General features: G+C 46.3%; 1 protein-coding gene across 1 annotated transcript in view; it reads left to right on the plus strand.

The window, feature by feature from the left end:
• Positions 1-26,467, plus strand: part of ttc16 (tetratricopeptide repeat domain 16) — a 177,205-nt gene that overhangs the window by 140,748 nt on the left and 9,990 nt on the right. Inside the window, exon 15 of the mRNA XM_085965166.1 lies at positions 19,156-19,311. Within this exon, the coding sequence (XP_085821292.1) occupies positions 19,156-19,311 (156 nt within the window). The remainder of the gene's footprint in view (positions 1-19,155; positions 19,312-26,467) is intronic.

The raw sequence follows: 26,467 nt of genomic DNA on the forward strand, positions 1-26,467 counted from the left end.
ATCCGCCTTAAGTCCCAGTATCTTACCGAGTACCATCTCCTTAGTGATTTTAATCGTGTTTAGCTCCTCCCCCCCCCTCCATAGCCCCTTGTTTGTCCAGTGTTGGGATATTTTTGGTGTCCTCTACTGTAAAGACTGATACAAAATATTTGTTCAGCGTATTTGCCATCTCCATGTTCCCCACTACTAATTTCCCGGTCTCGTCCTCTAAGGGACCAACATTCACTTTAGTCACCCTTTTTCTTTTTATATAACTGTAGAAACTCTTGCTATCTGTTTTTATATTTTTTTGCATCCTTGTAAATTTCCTCTGTACCCTCTCTAGTGCAATCACATCTTTCCTGTGTTGTGGTGACCAGAACTGCACGCAGTACTCTCGCTGAGGCCTAACTAGTGTTTGATACAGTTGAAGCGTAACCACCCCTGCTCTTGTATTTATTAGCCGTGGCATTGAATACAAGCATTCCGTATACCTTAACCACCTTCTCTACCTGGCCCGCTACCTTCAGGGATCTGTGGACACGCACTCCAAGGTCCCTTTGTTCCCCCACACTACTCGGTGTCCTACCAGTTAATGTGTATTCCCTTTCCTTGTTAGCCCTCCCCAAATGCATTACCTCACACTTCTCCGGATTGAATTCCATTTGCCACTGTTCTGCCCACCTGACCAATTTATTGATATCTTCCTGCAGTCTACAGCTTCCTTCTTCAGTATCAACCACACAACTGATTTTAGTATCATCTGCAAACTTCTTAATCAGACCCCCTATATTCAAATCTAGGTCGTTGATATATACCACAAAAACAAGGGACCTAGTACTGAGCACTGCGGAACCCCACTGGAAACAGCCTTCCAGTCACTAAAACACCCGTCAACCATTGCCCGCTTCCTGTCTTCCTGATAGGTGTAGATTAATTAAGGAAAGCCAGCACGGATTTGTTAAAGGCAAATTGTGTTTAACCAACTTGAATAAAAACCCGGAGTGTACTTAAACAGTGTTTTATTTGGAAAGAGTGGGAATTCGGAGAAGAGGGGGAAGGAGTTGTTGCTTTCTGCCTACACTACTTGTAGTGCTTTGTGTTACAAGTATATTCACTTACAGTAGCCATAACTTAATCTGGATCAAGTAAGTTACCTAATTACAAATTTAATTAAATAAAACAAGGTCATATAGGGATGGCAGTGCAGGCGGTGTGCCGCAACTGCAGCATGTGGGAGTTTGTGGAGAGCAGTGTGATCCCGGACAACCACATTTGCAGTAAGTGAGCTGAAGTTCCTCAAGATGCAGGCAGAGATTTTTGAGCTGGAGTCTGAGGTACAGACATTGCAGGGCATCAGGAATGGAGAGAGTTACCTGGAGGTAGTCACACCCCTTGGGTTAGGTGGTGGTACAGGTCTGGTTTGTGGTCAGGGACAGGAGGGTGTGACTGCAACTCCGGCAGGTAAGGGGATCCCAGGTGCAGTGCTGGAGGAGCCTCAGCCTTTGCCCTTGTCCAACAGGTATGAGGTTCTTGCTGCCTGTGTGAACGAGGGAAAAGCCTGCAGGATGGATGAGCAAGCTGACCGTGGCACCACGGTGCAGGAGGCCATTCAAGTGGGGGGAGTGAAAGGGAATGTAGTTGTGGTAGGGGACAGTATAGTCTGGGGGATAGATATTGTTCTCCGCTGCCACGACCAAGAGTTCCGAAGGTCGTGTTGCCTGCCCGGTGCCAGGGTTAGACATTTCCTTGTGGCTGGAGGAGAACTTGGAGGGGGAGGATCCAGTTATCGTGGTCCACGTAGAAACAAACGACATATGTAGAACTAGAAATGAGGTTCTGCTGAGGGAATTTGAGGAGCTAGGATCCAAATTAAAAAGCAGAACCTGAAAGGTAATCTCTGGATTGTTACCTAAAACCACGTGCAAATTGGCATAGGGACAAACGGATTAGAGGTTTAAATGTGTGGCTCAGATAGTGGTGTGGGAGGAAGGGGTTTCAGTTCATGGGGCACTGGCACCAGTATTGGGGAAAGAGGGAGCTGTTCTGTTTAACGGGCTCCACTTAAACCGGGCTGGGACCAGTGTCCTGGCAAACCAAATAACTAGGGCAGTAGACTGCTTTAAACTAATGAAGGGGGGGTGGGAGGATTTAGAAAATAATAAGTTTAAAGGCAGCGAGAGAAATGTCAAGGCTCTGGAGCAGAATAGAGGTTTGGGTAAAAATAAGCAGCGTGGGTCAGGAAGGGACAGAGAGAGTAACAAAGGTAATAAGGTATCAGTGACTAAGGTGACATCAGGGAAAAATAGAAATATCAAAGCTGAATGTGCAAAGCAACAAAATAGATGAATTAATAGCACAGATAGAAATTAATAGGTTTGATCTGATAGCCATTACGGAGACATGGTTGTAAGGTTGGGAACTAAATATTCCAGGATACTTAGGCCGCAATTTTGCCAGCACTTGGAGGTGGGTCCGGAGTTGCGAACCTGCCACCATCCATGCAACTTGTAGAGTGTCGGGTCTGCGAGTCCCAATCAGACCTGACACCAAGTGGTGGGAGAGCCACTTAAGGCAGTTAACAGCTCGTTAATTGCTTGGATAATCCTATTTTGAGGTTCTTCCCATTTTGCAACATTTTCAGCGTGTTCCACGTCGTCGGACAAACACGACCGCTGATTGTGCCAGTCCAGCAACTAGCTGAATAATTGGCAGCTGCTCCTGCAGCATAAAAGCTGACCTGCAATATGAGTTCACTTTCAGATGCCAGAACTTTGTGTTTTTCAGGTTTTGGAACACATATTTTGCAGGTGTATTGAGGTTGTAAGTGTTTAAGCTGAGATCCATATGCACTGTGACCTCCTTGGAATACTCTCTCCCCACATTGACTGAGCGCTTATAACATCTCTTCTCAACTGAGATATATACCAGCAGAATGGGAACCATTTATACCCTCTCATCTTGGTCCTCAGAATTGGAGGAAGAGCAGCAGCAACAGGAGCACCCACATTCTCCTCGGAAACCTGATGCTGCAGAGGGCGTCAGCGCAGGGCTGCACCTCGCCGCAGAAGATACCCCCAACACCGGGTTTACAGGCAGAGGATGAGCTTTCTCAACATGAGTGAGCAGCAGTGCCAAAGGAGGCTGAGACTTTCACGAGAGGTAGTTGCTGACATCTGCACAATGCTGCACCAACGCCTGCAGCCCAGAGGAGCGGGTGGACACTCCTTACCAGTGGCTGTCAAAGTCACCACCGCTCTCAACTTCTCTGCTTCAGGGTCCTTCCAGGGATCAACAGCAGACATCAGCGGCATTTCCCAGTCAGCCACACACAATTGCATCACGCAGGTTACCGATGCCCTCTTTGCCAAGTCGCACAATTACACAATATATACATTCCAACAAGAAAGAAAAATTCCAAGGGGAGAACCCACCATCCGTGGTTAACTAAAAAAAAGTTAAAGATAGTATTAAACTTAAAGAAAAAGCATATAATTGCGCAAAGATGGGTGGCAGGTCAGAAGATTGGGCAGAATATTAAAAACAGCAAAGAATGACAAAGATTAATCAGGAGAGAAAAATTAGAGTACGAGAGAAAGCTAGCTAGAAATCTAAAAACAGATAGCAAGAGTTTCTATAGATATTTGAAAAAGAAAAGAGTTAACAAAGTGAGCGTTGGTCCTATAAAAAGTGAGTCTGGGGAATTAATGGAAAATGAGATGGCAGTTGAATTGAACAGGTATTTTGCATCGGTCTTCACTATAGAGGATAGAAGTAACATCCCAGAAATAGCTGTAAATCAAGAAATAGAAGGGAGGGAGGAACTCAAGAAAATTACAATCACCAGGGAAGTGGTACTGAGCAAATTGTTGGCGCTGTGGGCTGACAAGTCCCCAGGTCCTGATGGACTTCATCCTAGGGTCTTAAAAGAAGTGGCTAGTGAGATAGTTGATGCGTTGGTTTTAATTTTCCAAAATTCCCTAGATTCGGGGAAAGTTCCATTAGATTGGAAAATAGCAAATGTAACTCCTTCATTCAAAAAGGGAGGGAGACAGAAAGCAGGAAACTACAGGCCAGTTAGCTTAACATCTGTCATAGGGAAGATGTTGGAAGCTATTATTAAAGACGTTATAGCAGGGCATTTAGAAATGTTCAAAGTAATCAGGCAGAGTCAACATGATTTTGTGCAAGGGAAATCATGTTTAACCAATTTATTGGAGTTCCTTGAGGAAGTAACATGTGCTGTGGATAAAGGGGAACCGGTGGATGTACTGTACTTAGATTTCCAGAAGGCATTTGATAAGGTGCCACATCAAAGGTTATTGCGGAAAATAAAAGCTCATGGTATAGGGGGTAACATTGGCATGGATAGAAGATTGGCTAGCTAACAGGAAACTGAGAGTAGGCATAAATGGGTCATTTTCTGATTGGCAAGCTGTAACAAGTGATGTGCCACAGGGATCCGTGCTGGGGCCTCAACTTTTTACAATTTATGTAAATGACTTGGATGAAGGGACCAAAGGTATGGTTGCTAAATTTGCTGATGATACAAAGATAGGTAGGAAAGTAAATTGTGAAGAAGACATAAGGAGGCTACAAAGGGATATAGCTAAGTTAAGTGAGGGGGCAAAGATCTGGCAAATGGAGTATAATGTGGGAAAATGTGAAGTTGTCCATTTTGGCAGGAAGAATAAAAAAGTATATTATCTAAATGGAGAGAGATTGCAGAGCTCTGAGATGCAAAGGGACCTGGGTGTCCTAGTGCATGAATCACAAAAGGTTACTATGCAGGTACAGTAAGTAATTAGGAAAGCTAATAGAATGTTATAGTTTATTGCGAGGGGAATTGAATACAAAAGTAGGGAGGTTATGCTTCAGTTATACAGGGCATTGGTGAGACCACATCTGGAGCACTGTGTACAGTATTGGTCTCATTATTTAAGGAAGGATGTAAATGTGTTGGAAGCAGTGTTCAGAGAAGGTTTACTAGACTAATACCTGGAATGGGTGGGTTGTCTTATGAGGAAAGGTTGTACAGGCTAGGTTTGTATCCGCTGGAGTTTAGAAGAGCAAGAGGTGACTTGATTGAAACATATAAATCCTGAGTGGTCTGGACAGGGTACATGTGGAGAGAATGTTTCCTCTTGTGGGAGAATCTGGAACTAGGGGTCACTGTTTAAAAATAAGGGGCCGCCCATTTAAGACAGATGAGGAGAATTTTTTTTCCCCCACAGAGGGTCGTGAGTCTTTGGAACTCTCTTCCTCAGAGGGCGGTCAAAGCACAGTCTTTGAATATTTTTAAGGCAGGGGTAGATAGATTCTTGGTAAGCAAGGGGGGGAATGTGGAGTAATCAGATCAGCCATGATCTTATTGAATGGCGGCGCAGGCTCGCAGGGCCGAGTGGCCTACTGCTCCTAATTCGTATGTTTGTATCCACTTCTCCACAGATGAAGCAAGTGTTACCGCGCGTGCGGTTGGCTTTGCAAATATAGCAGGCTTCCCAAGGGTGCAGGGCGTCATAGACTGTACACATGCGGCCCTTAAGGTACCCCATCACAACCCAGCTGTATTTGTGAACCGCAAGGGCTTCCACTCCCTTAACGTCCATCTGGTGTGTAATCACAGGAAGAACATTATGCATGTTTGCGCCAAGTTCCCTGGCAGTTGCCATGACTAGTTCATCCTTCGGCAGTCCACTGTGCCTCAGCTGTTTAATACGCCAACCCAACTTTCCGGATGGCTCCTTGGAGACGAGGGCTAGCTTCTGAAGACGTGGCTAATGACACCGATGAGGAGGCCATCAAACGAAGCTGAGGAGCGCTACAATGAGAGCCACATTTCCACCAGAAGCAGCGTAGAGCAAACCATCGACTTGCTCAAAATGCGGTTCAGATGCCTCGACAGATCTGGTGGAGCCCTAGAATATGCACCAGCCAGTGAGGAGGAGGAGCCGAATAAGGCGGTAGATGAGGAAGACCTTGCGGAGGTGACTGTGCCAGTGCCACCAGCATGCACACATTGCTGGCCATGAGGCAAGGGATACACTAATCCATGCCAGATTCGCGTAACTTTACACAGCAAACACATGTGGCTGGCACATGGAAATGAGTGTTTGGCTGACCTTCATTACACACCATAGAGCATCTGTACAATAAACTGTGCATTCCTATCACTCTCCCCACCATCATTACAGATGAAAGGCACCCTAACCCCTCACTGCAACTTCCATTTCTGAGGACACATAGGCCAACTCTTTGAATCTTTGACATCACATTTCTTTAATACAATTGAAATAACGATGAGAAACGTAACTTTCTATTATATCAAAACACCCAAGTGACTACCCTTGTGACTATTTGTGTGTTAACTTTCTCTTGCGCGTGCTTCCTCTGTGGCTTCAGCAGATGTAGAGGCAGCTTGCTCACTTCTCTGCTGCGCCTTCTTAGACGTCTTTGGTGGGCGTCCTCTGGGTTTGGGAGCCTGGGAGGGCTCCGCAACAGTCGGCTCCTCCTGCAGCTGTGCAGGGGCTGAGATGGCCATCTCAGTTGGGTGAAGAATCTGGGGCTCTGACTGAGGGCTCCGCAGTGGCATAGGAGTGTGAGCGCTTGGAGAGGAGCCCCCACTTCCTTGTTGTCGACCACCAACATCCCTCTCATGGGTCACCCACACTTCATTGCTAGCAAGTAGCTGGAGAGCACCTTGCTGCACATCAGTGGGGCCATAAGGAACCAATTCTGTGCTGACATTCCTCATAACAAGGACATTCATACGCCTCTTTTATTTCCTCAATAGATGCCCATCTATCCTCCATAGATGATCATCTATTTAGAAGTGTTACCATGTTCTGCTGTGTCTGGCGATTTATGTCTTCCATGGAGGTTGCCATCCTTTCCATGGCAGCACCTACATTTGCCATTGCATGCACCACGCCATTGCTCATGTTTGACATGGACTCCTCCAGTCTCTGCACACTCGCAGTTACCATGGATGCAAACCCAGTCAGAACCTCCTGCACTTGTTCCTGAAGCTCCAGCACCGCTCTCTTTCTGGATAGCCCCAGAGGCACAGGGTCCACATGCAGCTGAGCAGAGCTAGGAGCACCCTGCGGCCTCCGACGCGGACCCTCCTCTGCTGTCGCTGTCTCCACCATCTGCTGATGCTCACTTGTGAGCTGTGATTCTCCAGGTGACAACACTACTCTATGTCCCGAAGGACCCACCGAGGTGTGCGCCTCTCCGCTGGTGCTGGGTCCGCTCATTTCTGCTGACGCTGCTCCCTAAGAGGCTGCAGCTTCCTCTGAGGAGTCGTCCGGCTTTTCCTCATGGACAGTGGGGAGGAGGGCTCTCTATGCTCCTGTGGGGGAGAAAAGGCATGAGTTAGACATTTAATATTTACGTAGCAGACACATCCCATTGTGCAGATGATCAGAACTCAATCTGTATGAATACCAGATGCCATATCAGTCACTCATGAATCTAAATGAGAGGATTGAAAATCTATTCTGTCACCAGCTTGCTCCACTGTGCCCGTCTCTCCGTCACCCACTTCCAGCTCCTCTGCACCTCCGACGATCTCGATAGCAGCCTCCTCAGCATTGGTTAAATGCGCCATGGAAGGTGGCCCTCCTCCTGTCCTCCCCCTCACCCTCTTATTATGGGCTCTCTTTTCCTGCAATGAGGGACACAAGTGGAGTATGAGTGAGAATGTTGGAGTGAGTATAAAGAATCCATAGCATAGATGCTTAAAGGGAGACAAAGATGGAGTGAGGTGCCAATACCAACGGCCCTCCCTGTGCGTTGTTAGTTGTTGACATTGCATAACAGTGAGAGCGAGTGTGAGGGGTGCATAGTAGAATGGTGAAGTGAATCTGTTCATAGAGAGGGATGTTTAAGCGTGCTAGTGATGTAAGGGTAAGTTGGGATGTGCAGGAGTAGGTTGACAATGCAGAGTGCTGGTGATGAGAAGAGATGGGAAACAGATTGAAGGGAAGTGTGATGTTATATTCACTTTTGCCGAGTGTAGCAGATCATTGAACCTTTTCCTGCACTGAACCCAGGTGCGTGCGCACAGACCTGGCGCTAACCTCCTCAGCAATTTGCAGCCAGGCTGCCTTGGTTTGCTGAGGAGGCTTCCTCCGTCCATTGGAGGGAAATAGAACCTCCTTGCGCCCTCTTATTCCCTCCACAAGAGCATGGTGGGAGAAGCCTTGGTTCTTGCAGCAGTCATCTCGCAAACAATACCACTGAAGAGCATCAGAAAGTGAATAAAACCCAAAGACTGCATAGGCCCCTTAAATGCAGCTGAATCGAAGACGTCCGCAGAGGCAAGCGGCAGACCCGAACCCACTGATTGGGCACGGTTAACTCAGTGCGGCTGAAACCAGCAGCGGGACCAGAATGCGCCAAACTACGAACCCGACGCAAACCCGCCTCCGCTGGCAAAATCCAGCCCTTAACTTTTAGAAGAGATCTGCAAAATGGAAAAGGAGGAGGGGCAGCCCTGATAATAAAGGATGGGATAAAGACAGTAGAGAGAAAGGATCTTAGCTCCAAAAATCAAGAAGTAGAATCAGTTTGGGTGGAGCTAAGAAACAGCAAGGGGCAGAAAACATTGCTGGGAGTTGTTTATAGGCCCCCAAACAGTAGTTGTAATGTAGGGCAGAGTATAAATCAGGAAATTAGAGGCACATGTAACAAGGGTAATACAGTAATCATGGGGGACTTTAATCTACATATAGACTGGGCAAACCAAATTTGCAATAATAGTGTGGAGGACGAATTCATGGAATGTGCAGTAACCAAATTAATATCATACTTTAGTTTATGTTAGAATATTTATAATGTAGCACCAGTGTAATTGATGTAAGCTACAAGCGGACCAAGTGATAAACAAGGTCGACGCTTAGCTATAGTACAGATGACAGACTTCGATCGGAGGTTCAAGACGGTCTTTATTCACAGGCCTGGGGAGAACCTTCCGAGACCGCTCTCGGATCCAACTCCACCGAAAGTTTAGTGAGTTACATTTTTATACATAATCTTATCAGTCATATCCTGCCCGAGGGGCGGGTACAAATCTATCAATCATAGTCTTTAGTATTCCATTATATCCATTGCTTCTACTGCGTGACATTTTAATGCATCTCCCCATATTTTGCAGTTAATCATGTTGTTTGCTTGTTTGACTTATTCCCACTCCTCTATCATCGTGGTCTTATCTATTCTTGTAGCCTGGAGGCACAATCGTCCATTGTCCCTGTCCGATGGTCCGGCTCAGTAACATGTTTTCATAAGATAACAGATAACAGTTCCTGTTAAATCGGCCTACTGGTCCGAACTATCTCTGCAAAGCACAGATTCTGACCTTGTAACCTGCTCATGTTACTTCTGCAAGGCAAGCATATTGTAATTGTAATAAGATCATGGCTGATCTGATCCTAACCGCCAATCTACTATCACAGAACCATCTCCTGAATCTAACAGAATTAGACACACGAAATAGGAGCAGGATCAGGCTACGCGGCCCCTGGGGCCGCTCCGCTACCCACAGGGCCATGTCCGATCCGAACCTAGACTCATGTCCAAATTCCTGCCCGCTCCCCGTAACCCTTAATTCCCTTTACTTCTAGGAAACTGTCTATTTCTGTTTTAAATTTATGTAATGATGTAGCTTCTACAGCTTTTTGGGGCAGCATATTCCATGGACCTACCACCCTCTGAGTGAAGTAGTTCCTCCTCATCTCAGTTTTGAAAGCAGCCCCTTATTCTAAGACTATGCCCCCTAGTTCTAGTTTCACCCATCATCGGGAACATCCTCCCCGCATCCACCCGATCCAACCCTTTCACAATCTTATATGTTTCAATAAGATCGCCTCTCATTCTTCTGAACTCCAATGAGTAGAGTCCCAATCTACTCAACCTCTCCTCATATGTCCATCCCCTCATCCCCGGGATTAACCGAGTGAACCTTCTTTGTACTGACTCGAGAGCAAGTATGTCCTTTCTTAAGTATGGACACCAAAACTGTATGCAGTATTCCAGGTGCGGTCTCACCAATACCTTGTACAACTGAAGCAATACCTCCCTATTTTTATATTCTATCCCCCTAGCAATGAAAGCCAACATTCCATTGGCCTTCTTAATCACTTGCTGCACCTGCATACTAACCTTTTGAGTTTCGTGCACCAGGACCCACAGATCCCTTTGTACTTCAGTACTTTCCAGTTTCTTGCCATTAAGATAATAGCTTGCTCTACGATTTTTCCTGCCAAAATGCATAACCTCACACTTTCCAGTATTGTATTCCATCTGCCAATTCTCTGCCCACTTACTTAGCCTGTCTATGTCCCCTTGCAGGTTTTTTATGTCCTCCTCACTCACTACTTTCCCTCCCATCTTAGTATCATCTGCAAACTTTGATATGTTACACTCGGTCCCCTCCTCCAAATCATTAATATAGATTGTAAAGAGTTGGGGACCCAGCACTGACCCCTGCGGAACGCCACTAATTACTGATTGCCATTCTGAGAATGAACCATTTATCCCAACTCTCTGCCTTCTGTTAGATAGCCAATCCTCTATCCATGCCAGAATATTACCCCCAATCCTGTGATTTTTTATCTTAAGCAATAATCTGTGTGGCACCTTGTCAAATGCCTTTTGGAAGTCTAAATACACTACGTCCACTGGTTCCCCTTTATCCACCCTATATGTTACTTCCTCAAAGAACTGCAGCAAATTTGTCAAACATGACTTCCCCTTCATAAAACCATGCTGACTTTGTCCTATTAAATGATGATTATCCAAATGTCCTGTTACTGTCTCCTTAATAATGGACTCCAAAATTTTACCTACCACAGATGTTAGGCTAACCGGTCTATAGTTTCCAGCCTTCTGTCTACTGCCCTTTTTAAATAAGGGTGTTACATTAGCAGTTTTCCAGTTTGCCGGGACCTTTGCTGAGTCCAGGGAGTTTTGGAAAATTATTACCAATACATCCACAATCCCTACCGCCACTTCCCTCAAGACCCTAGGATGTAAGCCATCAGGTCCAGGTGATTTATCTGCCTTGAGTCCCATTATTTTACCGAGTACCACTTCCTTAGTGATTTTGATCGTGTTTAGCTCCTCCCCCCCATAGCCCCCTGTTTGTCCAGTGTTGGGATATTCTTAGTGTCTTCTACTGTAAAGACTGATACAAAATATTCATTCAGTGTTTTTGCCATCTCCATATTTCCCACCATTAATTTCCCGGTCTCATCCTCTAAGGGACCAACATTTACTTTAGCCACCCTTTTTCTTTTTATATAACTATAAAAACTCTTACTATCTGTTTTTGTATTTTTTGCTAATTTACTTTCATAATCTATCTTCCCTTTCTTAATCAATCTTTTTGTTATTTTTTGCTGTCTTTTAAAGTTTTCCCAATCCTCTATCCTCCCACTAGATTTGGCTACCTTATATGCCCTTGTTTTTAGTCGAATACTATCCTTAATTTCTTTACTTAGCCACGGATGGCTGTCTTTTCTTTTACACCCTTTTCTTCTCAGTGGAATATATTTTTTTTGGAAGTTGTAAAATAACTCCTTAAATGTACACCACTGATCATGTATCGTCTTACCCTTTAATCTATTTTCCCAATCCACCCTACTCAGTTCCGCTCTCATACCTTCATAGTCTCCTTTATTCAAGCTTAGCACGCTTGTTTGAGATCCAACCTTCTCACCCTCTAATTGAATATGAAATGCAACCATGTTATGGTCACTCATTCCAAGGGGATCCTTTACTAGGACATTTTTAATTAATCCTGTCTCATTACACAGGACCAGATCTAAGGTTGCTTGCCCCCTGGTCGGCTCAGTTACATACTGCTCAAGAAACCCATCCCTAATACACTCAATGAACTCATCCTCAAGGCAGCCCTGCCCAATTTGATTTGTCCAATTAATATGATAGTTAAAATCCCCCATAATTATAGATGTTCCCTTATTACAAGGCTCAACTATTTCCTGATTGATACTCCGTCCAACAGAGTTGCAACTGTTCGGAGGCCTATAGACTACGCCCACTAGTGGTTTTTCCCCCTTATTATTCCTTACCTCCACCCAAACTGTTTCATTATCCTGATCTTTTGACCCAATATCATTTCTCTATTACAGTGATTCCTTCCTTTATTAACATAGCCACCCCACCTCCCCTTCCTGCCTGTCCTTCCTGATCGTTAAATAACCTGGTATGTTTAATTCCCAGGCATTGTCACCCTGCAGCCATGTTTCTGTAATGGCCACAAGATCATACCCATATGTAGTTATTTGTGCCATTAACTCGTCTATTTTGTTACGAATGCTACGTGCATTCAGATAGAGAACTTTCAAAGATGTTTTGTGACACTTAGTTCGCTTTTGCCCTTTTTATTACTTTACCTTTTACTCCATACCTTCTGCCCCTTCCTGACACGCTCTGGTTTTTAATTTGACGGTAGAGAAGCAATGGCTAGCATTTAAAGAATTAATACATAATTTTCAACAAATATACATTCCTTTTAAGGCACAAAAACCCCACAGGAAAAGTGGTCCAACCGTGGCTAACGAGAAGTTAAAGATAGTATTAGATCAAAGGAAGAGGCTTATAATGTTGCCAAAAAGAGTCGTAAGTCTGAGGATTGGGAGGATTTTAGAATTCAGCAAAGGAGGACCAAGAAATTGATAAAGAGAAAATAGAATGAGAGTAAACTAGCGAGAGACATAAAAACAGACTGTAAAAGCTTCTATAGGTATGTAAAAAGGAAAAGAATAACGAAAGTAAATATGGGTCCCTTGCAGGCTGAGACAGAAGAAATTATAATGGGGAATAAGGAAATGGCAGAGAAATTAAACAAATACTTTGGCCGCGAATTTTTCATTGGAGGCGGGTTGGGTGCAGGCCAGGTGGTTTCCGGCTTCCAGTCCCACCCCGAACTGCATCTGGCCCACAGACGTGATTTTACGTTGATTGACCTTGTTAAGCTGGTCCTGTGGGCTTGCCGGCCAATTAAGAGGAAGCCGGTCAGATGACGTCATTTGATGAAGCGTCATCTGCCGGTTTTCTTAAAGGGACCACGCACAATCTTTTTTGACAGTTGATTTCTCAGTGTTTGACAACATTGAGGTGCTCCAAACACTGACAATCACTGTACAAAGGTGAGCTCTTGCACCCAGGCTCTCCAATGACTCCCTCCATAGGCTGGAATAAATGGCAGCTGCAGGTGAGGTGACAGAAACGATCTGTCACCGGTGAGAGGTTCTCCCAATGAGATGGCACTGGACATAGATTTTTAAACTTGTTACCTAAAGAAATGTGTAAATGCATTAAAAATGAATTTCCCAACATTTTCTTACCTCTGAGACTCACCAGTGCACCATTGGATCCTTCACACCACTTCTGCAGCTGTCATCAATCCAGAAACATTACAGCAGACTCGCAACATGCCACACTTACCTGGTGTGGTGTCCGGACATCGGGAAACCCGAGACAGAAGCGTCAAAATTGCAAAAGAGCCTGTCAACTACTATCAGGTATCTGTTAACAGGCAGGTAATTGGCTTTAATCCTCTTCCCGCCGCTAGTTGTCTGGTTCATGCGCAAATCGGGGACCTACACTTGGGAAAATTGTTTGGAGGCGGGTTGACGGCGGGATCACAACCCGCCGTCAATCAAAACGATTTTACCCTTTGACCTGCCTCCAAACCTGACCTCTGAGCGCTGGCAAAATCCAGCCCTTTGTGTCTGTCTTTACAGAAGAAAATAGCAAAAAACTTCCTGGAAATAGTGGAGAACCAAGGCTCTAGCGAGAATGAGGAACTGAATGAAATTAATTTAGTAAAAAAATAGTACTGGAGAAATTAATGGGACTGAAAGCCAATAAATCCCCTGGACCTGATGGCCTACAAAAATGGTTTTGAAAGAGGTGGCTATAGAGCTAGTGGATGCATTGGTTGTCATCTTCCAAAATTCCATAGGTTTTGGAACGGTTCCAGTGGATTGGAAGGTAGCAAATGTAACCCCACTATTTAAGAAAGGAGGGAGAGAGAAACCGGGGAACTACAGACCAGTTGGCTTAACAGTAGTAGTAGGGAAAATGCTAGAATATTATTAAGGACGTGGTAACAGGGCCCTGGTGAGACCACACCTGGAGTATTGTGTACAGTTTTGGTCTCCTTACCTAAGGAAGAATATGCTTGCCATAGAGGGAGTGCAACGAAGGTTTGCCAGATTGATTCCTGGGATGGGTGGTATTCTGCCCTTGCAGCGCGTTCCTATGCAGAGCTAGACAGGTAGCTAACAACTTGATATCTTCCCATAAAAATCACAAGGCTTGACTTTTCTTGTAAACTTTACTGAAAGATTCTTAGTGTGAAACTGAAATACAACACAGAAATGGAAGCGCACATTAGTACACAAGCACATAACTGATATGTATACACAAATTTAGGTAAGCCTGAGCAACACACTACATTTGGCATGTAACTTACCAAAACACGTGGAAACACAGCTTACTGTGAATATACACTTAGCAAACTGAAAGGCATTCTCTTACATTCACTTTAAATTAGCCCTGTACATAGTGCATCAAATACAGCTACAAGTTAACCAGCTAGACAGAGAGCGAGCACTTCACGGCTAGCTGTGCAGGTTTGCTTACAGAGAAAGGTTACAAACTAAACATTTTCTGCAAAATATAGTGTACACTAATCATCTATAACATTCTCAAGTACTTACAGACTAAGTGTCCAAGGCCGGAGCGTAACAAGAAAATAACTTTCCAGACCATGTGTCGAGCTGCAGATCTGTGATATACAGTAGTTTACTGCGCTTTATTGCACTTGCTAGGTACCAAATATCCACTAGGTGGCGGCACACAATGGAAATCGACTCAAATTACTCAAACCCCTGAATTAACTTGAAAACTAACATAACTTCCTAAAGGAAGGCAGCACAGGTGGAATGTCCTATGAGGAGAGATTGAGTAGACTAGGCCTATATTTTCTCGAGTTTAGAAGAATGAAAGGTGATCTCCTTAAAACATAAAAAATTCTTACAGGGCTTGACAGGATAGATGCAGGGAGGATGTTTCCCCTGTCTGGGGAGTCTAGAACCAGGGGTCACAGTTTCAGAATAAGGGGTCGGACATTTAGGACTGAGATGAGGAGAAATTTCTTCAGAGGTTGGTGAATCGTTGGAATTCTCTACCCCAGAGGGCTGTGGATGCTCAGCCATTGAGTATATTCAAGACAGAGATCGATAGATTTTTGGATATTAAGGGATATGGGGATAGTGCAGGAAAGTGGAGTTGAGGTAGAAGATCAGCCATGATCTTATTGAATCGAGTTTTTTGATGAGGTAACTTAGAGGGATGATGAGGGTAATGCGGTTGCCGTAGTGTACATGGATTTTCAAAAGTTGTTCGACAAAGTGCCACATAATAGGCTTGCCAGCAAAGTTGAAGCCCATGGAATAAAAGGGGCAGTGGCAGCATGGATATGAAATTGGCTAAGTGACAGGAAACAGAGAGTAGTGGTGAACAGTTGTTTTTCGGACTGGAGGAAGGTATACAGAGGTGTTCCCCAGGGGTCGGCACTAGGACCACTACTTTTCTTGATATATGTTAATGACTGGGATGTGGGTGTACAGGGCACAATTTCAAAATTTACAGATAACTCAAAATAGTGAATAGTCATAGAGTCATAGAGTTTTACAGCACAGAAAGAGGCCCTTCGGCCCATCGTGTCTGCGCCGCCCATCCATCCCTGTCCAGTCTAATCCCATTTTCCAGCATTTGGTCCATAGCCTTGTATGCAATGGCATTTCAAGTGCTCATCCAAATGCTTCTTGAATGTTGTGAGGGTTCCTGCCTCTACCACCCTTTCAGGCATTGAGTTCCACATTCCAACCACCCTCTGGGTGAAAAAGTTCCTCCTCAAATCCCCTCTAAATCTCCTGCCCCTTACCCTGAATCTATGCCCCCTTGTTATTGACCCCCCTACTAAGGGGAAAAGTTCCTCTTTGTCTACCCTATCTATGCCCCTCATCATTTTGTACACCTCAATCAGGTCCCCCCTCAGCCTTCTTTGCTCCAAGGAAAACAACCCCAGCCTGTCCAGCCTCTCTTCATAGCTGAGGCGCTCCATCCCAGGTAACATCCTGGTGAATCTTCTCTGCACCCTCTCCAAAGCAATCACATCCTTCCTATAGTGAGGCGACCAGAACTGCACACAGTACTCCAGCTGTGGCCTCACCAGCGTTTTGTACAGTTCCATCATAACCTCCCTGCTCTTATATTCTATGCCTCGGCTAATGAAGGCAAGTATCCCATATGCCTTTTTAACCACCTTATCTACCTGTTCCGCTGCCTTCAGGGATCTATGTACATGTACACCAAGGTCCCTCTGACCCTCTGTACTTCCTAGGGTCCTACCACTCATTGTGTATTCCCTTGCCTTATTTGTCCGTCCAAAATGCATCACCTCGCACTTTTCAGGGTTAAATTCCATTTGCCACTTTTCCGCCCATCTGACCAACCCGTTTATATCGTCCTGTAGCCTGAGGCTTTCCTCCTCACAATTTACCACCCCACCAATTTTCGTGTCATCTGCGAACTTACTGATCATACCTTTTACATTCTCATCCAAATCATTTATGTAGATCACAAACAACAAGGGACCCAGCACCGATCCCTGAGGTACCCCACTGGACACAGGCTTCCAGTCACAAAAGCAACCTTCGACCATCACCCTCTGCCTCCTGCCACTCAGCCAGTTTAGGATCCAACGCGCCAAGGCACCCTGGATCCCATGGGCTCTTACCTTCTTGACCAGTCTCCTATGCGGGACTTTGTCAAAAGCTTTACTGAAGTCCATGTAAACCACATCCTGCCTGTTAAAGGTAGTTAACAGGCTCTCTTGCAATTTTGACAATTGTACTTCGGGTTTCCCGACGCCTGGACACCACATCAGGTAAGTGTGGCGTGTTGTGAGTTTGCTGTAATGTTTTTGCATTGATGACAGCTGCAGAAGTGGTGTGAAGGATCCAATGGTGCACTGGTGAGTTTCAGAGGTAAGTAAATGTTGGGAAATTAATTTTTAATGCATTTAGACGTTTCTGTAGGTAACAAGTTTTGAATTGTATGTGTAGTCTCACCTCATTGGGAGAACCTCTCTTACCAGTGACAGATCACTTCTGTAACCTCACCTGCAGCTGCCATCTGTTCTAGCCTAAGGAGGGAGTCTCTGGAGAACCTGGGTGCAAGAACTCACCTGTGAACAGTCATTGTCAGTGTTTGCAGCACCTCAATGCTATCAAACACTGAGAAATGAGCTGTCAAAGAAAAATTGTGCGTGGTCCCTTTTAAGAAAACAGTCAGATGACGTGTCGTCAAATGACGTCATCTGACCAGCTTCTTAATTGGCCGGCAAGCCCGCAGGGCAGGCTTAACGAGGCCAATTGACGTAAAATCATGTCCGTGGGCTGGATGAAGTTGGGGGCGGGACTGGAACCCGGAAACCTGCTGACCCGCTCCCAAGCCGCATCAATCCATAAAATCGCGGCCATAGAGTACAAAAGTATGGAAATTATGATGAACCTGTATAAAACACTGGTTCGGCCCCAACTGGAGTATTGTGTCCAATTCTGGGCACCACACTTTAGGAAGGATGTGAAGGCCTTAAAGAGGGTGCAGAAAAGATTTACGAGAATGATTCCAGGAATGAGGGACTTCAGTTACGTGGATAGACTGGAGAAGCTGGGGTGGTTCTCCTTGGAGCAGAGAAGACTGAGAGCAGATTTGATAGAGGTGCTCAAAATCATGAGGGGTCTGGACAGAGTAGAAACTTTTTCCATTGGCAGAAGGGTCGAGAACCAGTGGACACAGATTTAAGGTGATTGGCAAAAGAACCAAAGGCAACATGAGGAAAAACTTTTTTACGCAGCGAGCGGTTAAGATCTGGAATGCACTTCTTGAAAGGGTGGTGGAGGCAGACTCAATCTTATCTTTCAAAAGGGAGTTGGATAAGTACCTGAAGGAAAAAAATTTGCAGGGCTACGGGGAAAGGGCGGAGGAGTGGAACTAGCTGAGAGTCAGCATAGGCTCGCCAGGCCGAATGGCCGCCTTCTGTGCTATAACCATTCTATGATTCTTATATATAAACATTTGTTTTTGTGCCCTGCGCAAATTTCCCCGCTGTACACCGTTGTGTTTTTCTCATCATTACTTTTGGACTGCTTCTGATGTGGGCAAATGTTTTCTCATTATAAATAGACTAACTTTTTAACCCTGCAGAATTAAGAATCTTTTTTACAGCACTGGAGTGAGCTCTGACTCAACATAAATTGGGACTTTTGTACAAAATGTTTATGTATCGAATCCAAAATGTAAATTGGTTACAAGTGGAGCACCTCACAGATTCTGCCAAATATTCTAAGGGAGGTTCAAAAAGAAAAGGCTGCAGATACTTGGAGAGGTTCCCTTTGTTACCAGAAGTCACCGCAGGGCTTTCTCCTTCCATCTCCATTCCTATGAGGGGAAACCAGCAAAGAACAATCCATTGGGAAATATTTGACCATATCTGTCAGGGACAGTCCAGAGTGCTACTAATTACGAGCAGTGTGTGGAGGGTAACCTTTTGAATGCGAACTGCAGTACATATATATAATGCTGATGCTCTGCGTGAAGAAGCACGTCAGACTGACTCACCACCCTATAATGTCTTGCTTAAAGGGAAGCAAAAAATTGGGGAAAAGATCTTTCATGAACAGAATGAAGTCCTTTAGATGTACAAGCAAAATCTGTTGCGGTGTAATTGGTAAAAAGAGTTGACAACATTCTCACTGTTCTCTTATTCAGGTCTCCCATTACACTCATACTTCCCCAACTGGGATGCTGGACAGGAAACCTGCCCCCAGCCAAAGTTGTTCTTGTCCTGGGTGCTGGCAGATGCAGAGGGACAATTCCCCCTCCCTGTGGCAAAACAGCTGATCGCCTCTTACTGCCTTCCCTTGACAGAAAAACTGATTGGGAGCTCACTGAGTAGGACTCGCTGGCTCAGTTCCTCACCTTTAATAAGTCACAGTACAGTGCGTGAGCTGTAACAAAGGATTAAAGATCTATTGTGCAGTTCATACACTAATGTATTTTCTTTCCCAGTGTACAGCTAAGTGTGCAGAACGGGTTACTGTGACCAGGGAAGTAAGATGCTCAAAGGAAGAATGGTTGTGTGACGAGAAAACAAAGCCGCCATCTCAGAAAGATTGTGTTGGACCCCCTTGTGATCGACAGTGGACTGTTTCAGACTGGGGCCCGGTAAGTCTGACTGTAGAACAGGTTGAACAATTGCTCTTATTTTCTGTACAACATCTTTGAATCTTCATCTTCACCTTTACTCTCCTTTATTTGTTCTTTCTCCTTGTTGTATAAGTGGTCTTTCAACTGTAGAAATGAATAGTTTAGGCTGTCAAAGAGGAGGAAGCATCTAGGCTGGCAACTTAACCACGTCCACTGATCAGTTTACAATCAGCACCATCCCTTTTAAATAATAGATAAATTCAGTCATCCTAGGCCTGCAAAAGTGATTTAGACCAGGTCACTGTACCTGCTGTTCTAATCCCAGCAAGGAGAAGGTCATTGAATGTACCTGCTATTCTAATCCCAGCAAGGAGAAGGTCATTGAATGTACCTGCTATTCTAATCCCAGCAAGGAGAAGATCACGGTGTACCTGCTATTCTAATCCCAGCAAGGAGAAGGTCATTGAATGTACCTGCTATTCTAATCCCAGCAAGGAGAAGGTAATTGAATGTACCTGCTGTTGTGTCCGTCAGTAGTAAGACACAAGACTGCAGGAGAACGGTACAACAGGTGTTTACTCAACGTGGCTCACTCTGGAACTAAACTGTACAGATTACTACTCAGTGCTATACACAGGTGTGGTCACTGCCGGTACTACAGTATACATGAGCTGTAAAAAGTAGTTCCCCCCCTTAAAGGTATATACATTACAATTCCTCCCCTTTTAGATTAACAGTACCATAACACTCTTAACAATTAAATATCAAACTAATTACAATTAACACTTTTAACATACGTTAGCTGAAAATAGTCCATTTATATATTCAGTCTTTGGGGAGGCTTCCTGATCCTTTCTGGATAGCGCCTTTCCCGAGTGTCTCGCTCTTGGTGCGGAGGCGATTCTGGCACCCTGTCGTCGGTTGGGTCATCAGCTTCCGATGCTACTGTTTCTGGGGTAGATGCGACCTGTATGTCTGGTTCCTCACCAGGTACGTATGGGCGAGGCATGGGGTTGACTTGTTCCTGTGACTCTAGGATCTGGTCAGCATGGCGTCTCACAATGTTCTCCCCAATGTCCACTGTGTACATTAGTGGGCCCTGCCGTGTGCATATCGTTCCTGGCTGCCATTTTTCTGTTCGGTAGTCGCGGGCCAAGACTGGTTGCCCTACATTGAAGCTCCTTGTTGGCTTCTCATGGATGTGCTGGAATTGCTTACTCTCAACATCTCTTCGTACATTTGGTCTGAGCAAATCCAGGCGCGATCTTAACCTTCGGTTAAAGAACATCATGGCCGGGGCCTGGTTGGTGACTGCATGTGTCGCATTCCGGTAGGCGAACAGGAAATTGTCCACCTTGTGCTGCAGCGGAATGTTGTCATTGTACATAGCCTTTATTGCCTTCTTAAAGGTTTGTACGAACCTCTCAGCCAATCCATTTGTGGCTGGATGATATGGGGCGGATGTGTAATGCCTTACCCCATTCTTCTTCATAAACCTCCGGAACTCTTCGGACACAAACTGTGGTCTGTTATCGGAGCAAATCTGTTCTGGCAAGCCGTTCCTGGCAAAAATGGTCCGTAGGACTGCAATAGTTTTCTCCGTGGTGGTGGAGGACATTTTGATGACCTCGGGCCATTTCGAGTGCGCATCCACGGCTATTAAAAACATTAAGTCCATGAATGGACCAGCAAAATCAATATGCACCTGTTGCCATGGAGATGAGGGCCACTCCCATGGGTGTAGAGGGGCATGTGGTGGTGCATTTTGGATTTCTGGCATCCTGAGCAGCTCTTGGTCAGGTCCTCGATTTGTTTATCGATTCCCGGCCACCACACAAGCCCTGGCAAGGCTTTTCATTTTTACCCCTCCCAGATGACCCTCATGAAGCTCATTGAGCACTCGATCCCTTAACGTGGGTGGAATTACCACTCGGGATCCACACATCAAGGTCCCCCGGCACACTGACAGCTGTTCTCTTCTTGTCAAGAATGCTGGCAACAGTGAGTCGCCATGTGCTGGCCATCCCTTCACCGTCAAATCATACCCGAGACAGTGTCGGGTCATTTCGGGTCTCCTTTTCTATACGAGTGTTAGTTACCGGTAAGTATTCAACTATAGTCGAATGAAATATTTCAACAAGATCCACTGCTGGTGCTTCCTCCGCAGTAGGCAGTGGCAGGCGTGATAGCCCATCAGCATTTCCATGCTGTTTCGTGCCCTTATATTCAATCTCATAGTGGTGTGCCCCGAGAAAGAGTGACCATCTTTGTAGTCGTTGCACAGTCATCACCGGAACGCCCTTCTTCGGATTAAAAATGGAGACAAGAGGCTGGTGGTCAGTCAGCAAGGTGAATTTCTGCCCGTGCAGATAGTGATTGAACTTTTTCACTCCGCACACTAGGCTGAGGGCCTCCCTGTCAATCTGGCCGTAGTTACGCTCGGCTGAGGTTAGTGATTGTGACGCAAAGGCTATTGGCCTCTCTGAGCCGTCCGGGAATTTGTGCGACAGCACCGCTCCAATGCCGTAGGGTGACGCATCACACGCCAACCAAATTGGTAGTGCTGGGTTGAAATGGGCCAATACCTCTTTCGATGTGATTAGTGTTTTGCTCTTCTGGAAAGCTCGTTTACATTCGTCACTCCACTTCCATGGCACTCCAGTTTGCAGTAGGGTGTTCAGTGGGTGTAGTATTGTAGACAAATTTGGCAAGAACTTATGGTAGTAGTTTACCAGCCCGAGGAACGACCTCAGTTATGACACGTTTTCCGGTGCTGGAGCCTTGACTACTGCCTCAATCTTTTCTGGGGACTTGTGTAACCTCTCTTTATCGATAACGTGGCCACAATACGAGATCTGTTTTTTAAAAAACTCGCATTTGGGGCGGTTAGCTCGGAGCCCATATTCCTTCAATCTAGTGAGCACCTGCTCCAGGTTGGCGAGGTGATCACTGTCATTTTCGCCCGTGACCAGGATGTCATCCAAATAACACTGGGTCCCTGGGATCCCTTGCAGGACTTGTTCCATTGCCCTTTGCCAAATAGCCGGAGCTGATGCTACCCCGAATACCAGCCGGTTGTATTGGTAGAGACCTTTATGGGTGTTGATGGTGAGGTATTTTTTTGATGCTTCTTCTACCTCCATTTGCAGATAATCCTGGGCCAGATCAATCTTAGTGAAGCGTTTCCCTCCAGATAGCGAGGCGAAAATATCTTCAATCCGCGGAAGTGGATATTGCACGGTGTGGAGGACTGGGTTCACTGTTACCTTAAAGTCCCCACAGATGCGAACCTTCCTTGGTTCCCCAGGCGTGCTGCTCAACGACTTTTTCATCACAGGGACGATGGGTGTAGCCCACTCGCTCCAGTCTACCTTGGACAGTACTCCTGAACGTTCCAAACTCTCCAGCTCTGCTTCGACGGCTGGGCGGTCTGGCCTTAAAAAAATTTTGGGCTTGCGTTTTCTTCTATTTTAATTGTTGCTGTCATGCTTTTAGTGTTCCGAGTCCTTGCTGGAACACTTCTTGCGCGTCGGTTAGGATCTTTGACAGTCGCCCAGGTGTGACGTCGTCATCCTTTTTGGCAGCCACAGTCAGTGCTTGTATGGAATGCCAATCCAGCTGGAATTTCCGGATCCATTCACGTCCCAGTAATGGTGGTCCTCCATCTTGCAATACATACAGGTCTAGTTTTGGTGTTTCCTTACCGTTATATATAACGGTCACCCTTTTTCCTTTGGGGTAGACTTTTTGCCCCGTGTACGTCTTCAAAATAATTTTTGTGTCTCTCAAGGGTATGTGTGAGAATAGCCGCTCGTAGTCCCGTCGGTTTATCACTGTTAGGGCTGATCCTGTGTCCAATTCCATTTTTACCTGGACTCCTGCTATCTTGAGAGTGACCCAAATGGTTCGGTGATCCTCCGTTTTGATCACATTATGTAGTTTCAGACAACTCAGCTCCCTGCTTTCGGAGTCGGCATCACTCTTTTGTTCGTCTGAACTATTCTCCGTCACCTTATGTACCTTGTACTTTTCTTTTGGAGATTTCTTATTGCTGGTTTTCTTTCCCGACCTGCAGACTCGTGCTATGTGTCCTACTTTTCCATACTGTCTGCATACTTTGTCTTTGAACCAGCAATCATCGTGGTCGTGTGTTGTTCTGCCACAGCGATAGCACTTCTCTGTTCTGTATGACATTTTGTTTGTGCCATATTCTTGCGGTCTCTGTTGTATCTCTGTAGCGCCCCGTGCTGCTGCTTCATATGATACCGCAATGCTGAAAGCCTTGTCCAGCGTAAGGTCCTTTTCAGATAAAAGCCGTTTCTGGGTTCCTTCACTTTGAAGCCCACACACAAACTTGTCCCTTAAGGTATCTGCCAGTCCCGTTCCAAACTGGCAGTGTTTCAATAGTTTGTGCAGTTCTGTTAAATATTCAGCATTGCTTTCATCCTTATGCTGGTTCCGTTTGTGAAACTTGATTCTTTCTGCTATCAGCAGCGGTGTGGGGTTTAAATGTTCCTGTAGTATCGTCACTATGTCTCCAAAACTCTTTTCCACTGGCTTCGCTGGGGTTACTAGATTTTGTAATAAGCCATACGTCTTTGCACCCATTAAATTTAACAATACCAGCGCTTTCTTGTCATCTGACACCTCATTTGCCTTGCAGTATACCTCTATTCGTTCGACATATGTAGTCCAATCTTCGACTTCATTGTCAAATGCGGTGATACTGCCACTCTTCGGCATTTTGGGTGTGGTTTAAAATGGCGTCTCCCGCGCTTTCCTTCCTCCCCCGCTGCTGCCAACGCCGCTCTCGGCGGTCCTTGTGGCAATGGCGGCGCCCTGTAGATTTCGCGCGCTTCTCCTGCGCTGCTGCCAACGCCGCTCTCGGCGGTCCTCGTGGCAATGGCGGCGCCTCGCGGGTTTCTGCGCGTCTCTCTCCCTCTCCTCGACGCTGCTCGGCCCCTGAACACCGGCTGCGCCCTGTGCGCTCTGCCCTCTCTCCCGTCGACGCTGCTCGGCCCTTTGCTGTGCCGCTCGGTCGGGCTCTAGCCCGCCGCTGTCCGGGAAGGGTATGCGCACTACCTGTTGCTAGCCCGTTTCGCTGGACCACCGCGACTGGAAAACCAAGCCTGGCTCTCAACAGCCTCCCCCGCAATTCTCGAGTCTCTGCTGGATGACTGGGCGGTTGCCCGTGGTCGACGCCCGTGTCTCTGGCCTTGACCTCCAACCTACTGGTCTCCAGGAACGAATCCCTGGGAGGCGATGCAGAGTTGCAGGTAGGATCAAATTTGCCTCGTCGCCAATGTTGTGTCCGTCAGTAGTAAGACACAAGACTGCAGGAGAACGGTACAACAGGTGTTTACTCAACGTGGCTCACTCTGGAACTGAACTGTACAGATTACTACTCAGTGCTATATACAGGTGTGGTTGATGTGCCTCAATAAATCCGAGACTCGATGTTAGCGAAACAAAACAAGGCTTTTATTGACTTAGAAGGTAACACACAGAGGAGAATGTATCTTCCATCCAGAGGTCTGCCGTACTGGATGTGCTGCAGGCTGGGCCAGCTTACATAGGAGCCAGGTATGGGCGGAGCCCTACACACAGTACAATACAATGGAAATGAAACTGAAACCAACCACAGTCACAGGCAGAGAAATACTGATGAGTGATGAATGGAATATTTCATCACAGTGGTCACTGCCGGTACTACAGTATACATGAGCTGTAAAAAGTAGTTCCCCCCTTAAAGGTATATACATTACACCTGCTGTTCTAATCCCAGCAAGGAGAAGGTCATGGTGTACCTGCTATTCTAATCCCAGCAAGGAGAAGGTCATTGAATGTACCTGCTGTTCTAATCCCAGCAAGGAGAAGGTCATTGAATGTACCTGCTATTCTAATCCCAGCAAGGAGAAGGTCATTGAATGTACCTGCTGTTCTAATCCCAGCAAGGAGAAGGTCACGGTGTACCTGCTATTCTAATCCCAGCAAGGAGAAGGTCATTGAATGTACCTGCTATTCTAATCCCAGCAAGGAGGTCATTGAATATACCTGAGAAATAGGAGGGGGCCAAGGATAGATCCTTGTGGGACTCCAGAGGTAATATCCTACGATGTTATTTGGACCCCAATTCTAATTTAGGACTCAAATGGATGAAGCTGAGAATTTGCTGGTGATCAAGCCAAAGAGGAGTCAATTGATAAGTGTTTATTTTTGTGGGGCCAGGATGAGCAGGAGTACTCCGATGGGCTCCACAAAAAAATGTGGACCGCCTCCCGAGAACAGGAGCACCCCTCCCGAGAACGGACCCCCTCCCGAGAACAGGAGCACCCCTCCCGAGAACAGGAGCACCCCTCCCGAGAACAGGAGCACCCCTCCCGAGAACAGGAGCACCCCTCCCGAGAACAGGAGCACCCCTCCCGAGAACAGGAGCACCCCTCCCGAGAACAGGAGCACCCCTCCCGAGAACAGGAGCACCCCTCCCGAGAACAGGAGCACCCCTCCCGAGAACAGGAGCACCCCTCCCGAGAACAGGAGCACCCCTCCCGAGAAAAGGAGCACCCCTCCCGAGAACAGGAGCACCCCTCCCGAGAACAGGAGCACCCCTCCCGAGAACAGGAGCACCCCTCCCGAGAACAGGAGCACCCCTCCCGAGAACAGGAGCACCCCTCCCGAGAACAGGAGCACCCCTCCCGAGAACAGGAGCACCCCTCCCGAGAACAGGAGCACCCCTCCCGAGAACAGGAGCACCCCTCCCGAGAACAGGAGCCTCTCCCGAGAACGGACCCCCTCCCAAGAACAGGAGCACCCCTCCCGAGAACGGACCCTCTCCCGAGAACAGGACCACCCCTCCCGAGAACGGAGCCTCTGCTGAGGAGGGATGCACTGCCGACCTACTTATTTCCAGGCCCAGAGGCTGGCCTTGCTGTACTATATTGTGGCAGGTCGGAGCAGGTCTGCTGCCCCGGGGTGTTTATTTTCTACCTACTGGTCTTGCATTGAGGCTTGGGTCCCCCATTGGCACGAATGGGTGCCAACAGGTGCTCTGTGCCAGCCGGCCACCTGGTAATCACACAGAGAGAAAATTTACACCATGAACCCTTATATGTGTTAAATTTAAAATCCTTGCCCTCATCTTCAAATCCTTTCCTGGCTTTGCCACACCCCATTT

This window comes from Somniosus microcephalus, chromosome 23, assembly GCF_052327205.1.
Source record: "Somniosus microcephalus isolate GS21.2 chromosome 23, FLI_Smic_1.0, whole genome shotgun sequence".
In the NCBI taxonomy this organism is placed as follows: Eukaryota; Metazoa; Chordata; class Chondrichthyes; order Squaliformes; family Somniosidae; genus Somniosus; species Somniosus microcephalus.